The sequence below is a fragment of the Humulus lupulus genome, chromosome 9 (assembly GCF_963169125.1).
Source record: "Humulus lupulus chromosome 9, drHumLupu1.1, whole genome shotgun sequence".
NCBI lineage: Eukaryota > Viridiplantae > Streptophyta > Magnoliopsida > Rosales > Cannabaceae > Humulus > Humulus lupulus.
The window spans coordinates 37112268-37120757 of NC_084801.1; the positions used below are offsets into that span (position 1 = coordinate 37112268).

At 34.1% G+C, this 8490-nt stretch overlaps 1 protein-coding gene across 2 annotated transcripts; it reads left to right on the plus strand.

The window, feature by feature from the left end:
* The first annotated feature begins 568 nt into the window (after positions 1–568).
* Positions 569–4134, plus strand: LOC133800542 (electron transfer flavoprotein subunit alpha, mitochondrial). 2 transcript variants are annotated; one of them, XM_062238541.1, is made up of 8 exons: positions 569–912; positions 1330–1512; positions 1613–1824; positions 2236–2399; positions 2573–2731; positions 3203–3255; positions 3619–3759; positions 3930–4134. In XM_062238541.1, exons 1-8 carry the CDS (start codon positions 841–843, stop codon positions 4005–4007), a joined length of 1062 nt encoding a protein of 353 aa, XP_062094525.1. In that variant the 5' UTR covers positions 569–840; the 3' UTR covers positions 4008–4134. The 2 variants fall into 2 exon arrangements, with proteins under 2 accessions (XP_062094525.1, XP_062094526.1); XM_062238542.1 differs by having other exon boundaries at positions 570–912; positions 1276–1512.
* Positions 4135–8490: the final 4356 nt, after the last annotated feature.

An 8490-nucleotide genomic window follows, 5' to 3' on the forward strand; every position in this document is an offset into this window, starting at 1 on the left:
ATGCAAAATTGATGCAATGTTCGATGCAAAATCGATGGTATTTCAATGCTTTTGCGATGCAATCATGAAAATTTGAATTTTGGCCCAAACGATGTTTTTTCGATGCTTTTGCAATGCAATCACGAAAACTTATTTTTTTTGCCAAAACGTTGTTTTTTTTTATGCAAAATCGATGCTGTTTCGATGCTTTTTGCGATACAATCATGGAAACTTGATTTTTTGCCAAAGCTATATTTTTTCAAAGCAAAATCGATACAATTTCGATGCTCTTGATTGAAATTTGACGAAAATTTTGAAAGTTCATATCTTTTCACTCAAATATCCATTTCAAATGATTTTTGTTTTAAATTTTGGTATTCTTTTTAGATTTACAAAATTAGAATGAGTGAGTGTGAGAGAATGAGCAACATTAGAGGGAGAGATCGGTCTGAGAGAGATGGAGTGTTTTAATATCATGAGTATTTTTGTGAGGAGGAGGAATCTTTATATTAACTTATTAAAAAATTTCATTATGTTAAATGCTTCCTCCTTTCCTCAATACCAAACACAGGGTAAAGTAAAGCCGGGCCACGAGTGGAGAGGACCACTTCAGGAGTCTCCGACTGAAATTCTTCTTCGTTTCGTGGTAAAGATTGGAGAGAGACCACGTGTCTTATAAAATACGTCTACTTAACTTAATCTTATCTTTTTTATCAATTAATTAATTTATTTATTGATTTCGAAAGTTCCGTGTTTGATTTTTAAAATTTAAACAAAACAAAGCAAAACATTGATCGTTATCTCCAAACCAAAACCTCATATCATATCCCCTAAGAATTAGAAACTGACCCAAAAAAAAAAATGGCCCGCATTGCCGTGATCAGAGCTCTCAGAAGACGAGTGACTCCATCGTCAATCTCGACTTCTCGATCTGTAAGTTAATTTTCATCATTATCTTTAACCATTGTTATATGGAGTCAGTGATTGAAATGTCCCTAGTTGTTATTGGTCTAATTGTTGAAAAGTTATGTACTCTTGTATTTTGGAGTGGGGATTATCATTTATAAGTTTGATAAACTTGAATGGATATTTGAAATTAAGATCATAATAAAACAATTTTTGTATTGGTTTTACGTAGAAGGATTGATTCACAAGAATGTTTGCTTTATACTTTGTCAGAATCTATGGATCGTGTTTGATATTCCCCTTTTATGTATTTTTAAATCGGAAGAAATTTGTTTAATGGGTTCGAAGAAAGTTCTGAATAAAGACATAGTGTTTTGTTTCTTCCATTAGGATACAATGGAAGTAGCTTTGGAAATGACTGGAATTTGGGTTCTATCTATGTAGATTAGCACATTGGTATTGGGTGAATTCGAAGGTGGTACGATCAAACCCTCATGTTTAAGTGCAGTGGAGGCTGCCAAGTCTTTAGGCAAGGACAACTCGATTTCAATGCTCTTGGCAGGTTCTGGTCCTTCTCTAAAGGAAGCTGCAGTCATTGCTGCTTCTCATCATCCTTCTGTTTCGCAGGTATGGAGAAATTATTTGGAATAAAATTGGGTTGTTGGTGTTGGGTAACAAAGCTTTCGATTTCTGATTGGTTGGTAACTATTGTTGTTATTTCTTATAGGTGCTTGTGGCTGATTCAGATATGTTTACACATCCTTTAGCTGAACCTTGGGCTAAGCTAATCCATTTGGCTCAGCAGAAAGGCAGCTACTCACATGTCATTGCCTCTTCAAGTTCATTTGGGAAAAACATTTTTCCAAGGGCGGCTGCACTTTTAGATGTTTCTCCAATTACAGATGTTGTTGAAATTTCTGACTCTCATCTATTTGTGAGGTATATACTTTGGTTTTCTTTCCGTTGTTTTGATAATTTCTTCTCATGTATAGACGGTTTTTGGCACTTGAAGTGATCTTGTTGTCATCAGTATTGGACATTGTTAATTTCTCCATATACTTGTGGGGCTTAAGAATTCCTTCAAGTGGCCTGAAAACTTTAAACTTGACTTGTGTTCTAAATGAAGTGTATATTGTGGTCATTTCATGTTAGACTGTCAAATTGAAAATTATGAAGATGCAATATATTGAAACCTGAAAGAAAAGAATTAAAAGAATGGCTGGGTCGCTCACATCTCAGATAATATCATGTTTAGCTTTCTTTTAGGTGCTAGAGGTGACAGTTTCTAGCTCTTCGGGCTTTGAGTATGATTTTGATTGATGGTGTTGAGTATTTGTTTTCTTTCTGCAGGCCAATATATGCTGGAAATGCACTTTCCACTGTTAAATATACTGGAGCTGGCCCTTGCATGTTGACCATTAGATCAACATCTTTTCCAGTTTCACCAATCATAGATGAGTCAAAATCTAATGAAGCTCCTATTTCCCAGGTTGATCTCTCCACCTTCAATGAAGGTGTGTTTATTATATTTAATTAAAGAAATAGGCATCAGCACAACTTTGGCTATATTAAGTCCTGGGTGATTTTCATAATTTGATTCACTATTTCATTCCACTCCATTTTAGTTACTCAAGAACAAAAGCCTGCGCATCTTTTAATATAATTTGGTAATGGTATATATTTGCAGAGTCAGTTGGTAAGTCAAGATTTGTAAAGCTTGCTTCTCAGGCTACTGAACGACCTGATCTTGGGAATGCTCGTGTTGTGGTTACTGGCGGACGTGCACTGAAAACTGCTGAGAACTTCAAAATGATAGAGAAACTTGCAGAAAGACTTGGTGCAGCTGGTACTTACTCCATAAAGATCTTTTTGTACAGGCACTAATTTATATGCATATTTGTGTTCTGTTTGGTCTCTATGAGGGGTGTTTGCTAATCATATGCCGTGTTTCTCTATACCTTCAAATATGGTATGTGGCTGAGTCACAGTTATCCGTCATGTTTGGATGTCATGGGAACTTTATATTATCCATCTTGGGTGTAGTGATGGAACTAAACCAAAACGTGAGAGGGGGCCAAGTAAAGAGGCCAAATAAAATCAACGTAAAATTAATATTTATATTTATATAAGACATACCACATATTATATTTATATAGATATATATAAAATCAATTTTATATATATATATATACACTATATATATACCACAGTGTATATATATATATATAAAATCCGTCTGTACCTGCATGTGTTGCTTGCTACAGTCATTCTCTTTGTTTATGTATAATTGATCATTTCTCTCTTCTGTTTTGTTTAGTTGGGGCTACCCGAGCTGCTGTTGATGCAGGTTATGTCCCAAATGATCTGCAGGTAATTCTAATAATGTATCTTTGCAGCTTATTTATTTAATCTGCTTTCACGAAACCAATTTTATTGTTTTTATTTACATCAAATAGTTTCAGATTTTCCGTTACTACTTATTATTACCATGCCATAATAAGATATATTTTTAAGCATCTTTTTGAGTCTACTGCCACTGTTCATGCAGCTGATAATGTTGTTATGAAAGAAAGATGTCTTGTGTAATTTAAGACTCGTGTTTCGATGCATTTTCTTTAATTCTTGAATATGAAAGAACTTGTTTCCTTGCTTGTTGTTATTTAGAATGACCATGTGCTCATGGTCATTCTATTAGTTTTGAGGTTGGTTTTTAGATGTGAGCGGTTGTTGTAGGTCGGTCAAACTGGAAAGATAGTCGCACCTGAGTTATACATGGCTTTCGGGGTATCTGGAGCCATTCAACACTTGGCAGGCATGAAAGATTCCAAGGTCATTGTTGCAGTGAACAAAGATGCAGATGCACCCATTTTTCAGGTAATGGTTTGAACTCAACACTTTTATATTGTGTTCTCATGCAGAACGTTCTCGGCGTTAAGTGATTTGATTTTGACACATCTTTCTTTTTCTTCACATGCTGAAATATTTGAAAATGGACTTATTTTCGCCTGCCTTTACATGACAATCAGCTTTTTATCCATCCTCAGGTTGCTGATTATGGACTCGTAGGCGATCTCTTTGAGGTGATACCGGAGTTGCTAGAGAAGCTTCCTGAGAAAAAGTGAACATTCTTTTAGTTTCACACCAAATGAATTGGTCTGAAAATGAGAAGATATAACTTGCTAATATATTCTCCAATTTGTACATGACATATTTATTATGATGTTAATAATAATAATCACAATTAGATAACCTGCGCATTTAATTTATCGTATTTAGTTTGGTGAAGATACTCACTAAAACAAGGTATACTAGATCGATTCCCCAAGTATTGCACATATTTATTATCATTCTAAAAATAATTGCAATATCGTTCAATTTTTGGGAGGATTTGAACTCTGGCTCGACTCCTGAGCTTCCTTACTCTATCCTTCAAAATACATCACCAAAACTCTATTTTATTTATTTTACATCAAATTTTTACATTAACTCATACATCAACCTTTTTATATTTTATTTACATTATTTAAATATTCTATTTTTTATTCATTGTAAATATTTTTTCACTATCAATAATATTCCTAATCTTATAAAATTTCTAATATTTATCTATATAATATTTAGAATAAATAGAATTTTTGACCACCGAATTTTTGACACTAACAGATTGTGCCATTTATAATATCTGGCCTATTAAAATTTTTCCTTGAACTATTAATAATATCAAATTGTGCATCTGTTACGATTTGCATTAAACAATTACCATTTTCGCCTCCATACTTTGACAACTACCAAATTGTGCCTCATTTAATTATAACAATTTTAAAATCTATTTCTCTATTAGTTCTTAAAAATTTTAAGAAAAATTATTAAAAAAATTCAATAAAAGACTAAAATTATTTAAAATTCATTTTAAATACATTAAGTTTAAAAATATTTTTTAAAAGAAAAAGTAAATTATTACAATTAAAACAAAGCATATTCCCTTCTTCTTCATTCTTTTTTATTAATTTTTCTATTATTTTCTATTATATCATTTTTGTCCCATAAAATCATTTTAAAAATTAAATATATATAAAATATTATAAATTTAAAATGTACTAATTTTAAAAGTAATATATAAAACTTAATTAATTAAAAATATTGGACAAAAATGAAAGAATAGAAAGTAATTAGAAAAATATATTAAAGAGGAATAAAGAAGAAGGGAATATGTTTTTTTTTCATTTGTAACAATTTAGTTTTTCTTATAAAAAATATTTTCAAACTTAAATGTATTTAAAATGAATTTTAGTCTTTTATTGAATTTTTTAAATAATTTTTATTTAATTTTTTAAGAACTAATAGAAAAATAATTTTTATCATTTTTATAATTAAATGGGGCACAATTTGGTAGTTGTCAAAGTTCGGGGGGCAAAAATGCTAATTATTTTATGCAAATCGTAACAGGGGGCACAATCTAGTAGTGTTAAAAGTTCAGGAGGGCAAAACTGTTATTTATTCTAATATCTAATATAATTATCCCGATTTTAAATTTAAATAAATTCAAATTTATTAATATATTTTTAATATAAATATGTAAATATATATATATATTAATATATCTATGGCCCCTGATTCCAAATCATTTTGTACGGCTGCAGAATGGGTTACGCTCCACATTTAAAATGAATAAACAAATTTATATGGGAAATTTCATTCTTTATGCATAATAGTGTCTATTATTACAAAAGAATACCACCACTATGAACTATTTCATTTTGATGCTAAACATTCTCCATCTACCCAAAATACCCTTCTCATTATATCAAGAACACCAAAACATTCTCTCTCTCTCTCTCTCTCTCTCTCTCTCTCACTCACTCACAAAACCATCACCAAAACCCACGGTTTGTGTCTAATTTCTTGCTGAAATCATTGTTAGCCATCTCTATTGTCTCTGTAATGATCACAATATCAAATGCAACATCCATTTTGAGGGATTTTGGAGGAGAAAAACCATGGGTAAGAAGATTTCTCATTTTTTTGTGTTAGGTATTGTTTGTTTACTTTTTTGTTGGCTATTTCGAACGGATCTGAGTTCATATTAGTGTGTTTTTTGGGTTTGTTAGAGAGATTTCACAATATGCATTTTTCTGGGTTTTCTGCGTTTTCTGCAACTTTTTTGCTTGATAATAGCTCGATAGGTGCTCGATACTATGTAGAAGACGGTTAAGTTGTGAGCTCCATGATAATTCGAAAGGTATAGAATTTATTTCTCGATGGTGCTCGATAGGAACTCGATATGGGTTCTGTTGACGCAGTTTTTCGCCAACAGTATATTAAGAAATAAAATGGGTAGATTAGTGCTTAATAGTAAACCACAATGAAAATTATCAGAACTCACTCAAAAGCACAGAACTTTTACGTGGTTCAGTGGTTAAAATCCACCTATTCCACGAGTCGATATTATTACTGTTTCTCTCCCTATTTTGGCAGGGTTTCGGTATATCAGAATATGGTCCCCCTTCCCTGTCCAATATTCCCAGTATTTAATAAGGGAATTCCATGGATAGGTTTTTTTGGGTCACCGTATAAATAAAACACGTAATTATATATGGTATATGATTAATATAGATTATTCCCATTTATATTGGGATATGATTTGGTAACAGAATAAACACGCTCTTGCTATCTCGGGTAATAAATTATATATATATATGAGATAGCCTGGTCATTAATGAGCATATAAATATTTCTCGAATCTCTTGGGATCCTTCAGTATGCGTTATATCTAGGTCCCCGCGAGCTGAATATCTCACCTGAGTTCGTGTTTGACAGCTATCTGGCTCCGAGCTCGTAGTGAATCCAGGACGCCTAATATTGGGTCTGATGAGTCTCGAGCTATTCACATGGTAAATAACTATATTTTACTTGGGTATCTTTTCACGTATTCAACTGCTAACTATACACGAGTTGGGCAAGTGAACTTGTGCTAAGTTTAGGGTACAACATTTGCCCCTAAGCTCTTGCTCGTGTTTGATGTCGTCACTTTCTGATATACACAGTAGGGCTTTTAGACTTTTGCCATATAAAATTGTGCTTGCCCACTACTTGAGTATTGGATATCTGGCTTCTTGCAATTGGCGTTCGTTCGAGTTTCGAGGACTGAAACAACTGTCCTGTCAACTTTTTGCCGCCATGTGGTCTATTTGATCTTGACCCTTGGATCTCGAACTAACCCAATTGGATGGCTCATATTGATTTCCGTGGTTTACGTATAAGTATGGTAATCAGTCCTGAGACCTCACCACCTTCACATTCAAAAAATTTCCCTTTTCAAACATTCAAGTTTCCTTTTTTCTTCTCCAGAATCCCTAGAAACTTTCATCATCTTATAAAACTTCAGAAGCTTTCAAGGAGCTTCCAGTGACCATACCTACATTTCCTCTTAATCGAACGTATTTTCTGTAAGTATTTCATCCCTTGGTTTGAAATTTTTTATTTATTCTTCATTTTCCAATATGCATTTTTCCTTTTTACTTCAAAATTGTTCGTTGTTCAGTATCATTAGGCTATTTCTAAGTGCCAATAGGAAATGGGTTTTGGTTTAGGCTTCGTGAATGAACCAAAACCAATTTAGAAATAGGACACTCATAAAGCTGGGTAATTTTCTGGGCTAATCTCGGAGAACCCTAATGGAAAATTGGTTTGAAGAATACTTTTTGGGGTATCGAAACCGAAGGGGTTTTAGGTTTAAACCTAGGTAGCTTAAGGGTTACGATTCCTTAGGCGGTTTTGCATTAAACCACCTCCCAAAGGAAAGTAGCGGGTCTGACAGTTCTGACATGCAGATCCCGAAGTATCTAGGGATTTTAAGAAATCGAGGCGCATGGCCTAGGATACCACGTGAAGCCACGCGTTGAGACTAGGACAAAGTTTAGCTCGTATAAACTTTCAAACTTCGAAAGTAGTCCTTTTCATCCTCCATACCTCCACGACCATAGTTATAGATCATCTTAGGTCGCCTACTAACTAGGTCACTTTGTTGTCAGGCGATCTGAATTATGGCACCTCCTAAGAAGAATGTCGTGAGCTCATCTACCTAAAGCAAAAATAAAGGCAAGCAGATCGCCTCTGAATCTCTTATCCCACATTTTGGTCCTGTGGTGGAGAAAGAAGTCACGTCGACTCCAACACTTTTTTCGAGGTAGAGCACATAGTCTCAAAGGTAACGACTTAGGGGAAGGTGAACAAAATCCTTTTGAGTCATAATATCGAGATGGGAGTTGACGGTCTCCTTACCCGACTTGCATTTGAAGGGGAACAGAGTTGTGCCCCTTCCCAAGAAGACTATGGGGCTTGGAGTGACGAGCACCGGAAGGCTGGTGCTTTCCTCCCACTAGACCAATACTTCGTAGATTTCTTGAACTACGTCAAATTGGCTCCCTTCCAGCTCCCCACAAATTCTTACAGACTTTTGGCGGGACTAAAATATCTGTTTCTGAGGCATGAGTGGGAGGTCCCCACTCCAGCGGACATTTCATATTTCTTTTGCCTCAAAGTGAGTCCTAACCAGAAAGGACGAGGTGATGGGTATTATTACCTCACTAGATTCCCTAACTCTAG

Excerpts from the sequence above, each read along its gene's own strand:
- LOC133800542 (XM_062238541.1), top strand. The coding sequence starts at position 841 with ATGGCCCGCATTGCCGTGATCAGAGCTCTCAGAAGACGAGTGACTCCA. Across the intron at positions 2,732-3,202 it reads AGAAAGACTTGGTGCAGCTG|TTGGGGCTACCCGAGCTGCT; the intron begins GTACTTACTCCA and ends TGTTTTGTTTAG. Across the intron at positions 3,256-3,618 it reads ATGTCCCAAATGATCTGCAG|GTCGGTCAAACTGGAAAGAT; the intron begins GTAATTCTAATA and ends CGGTTGTTGTAG.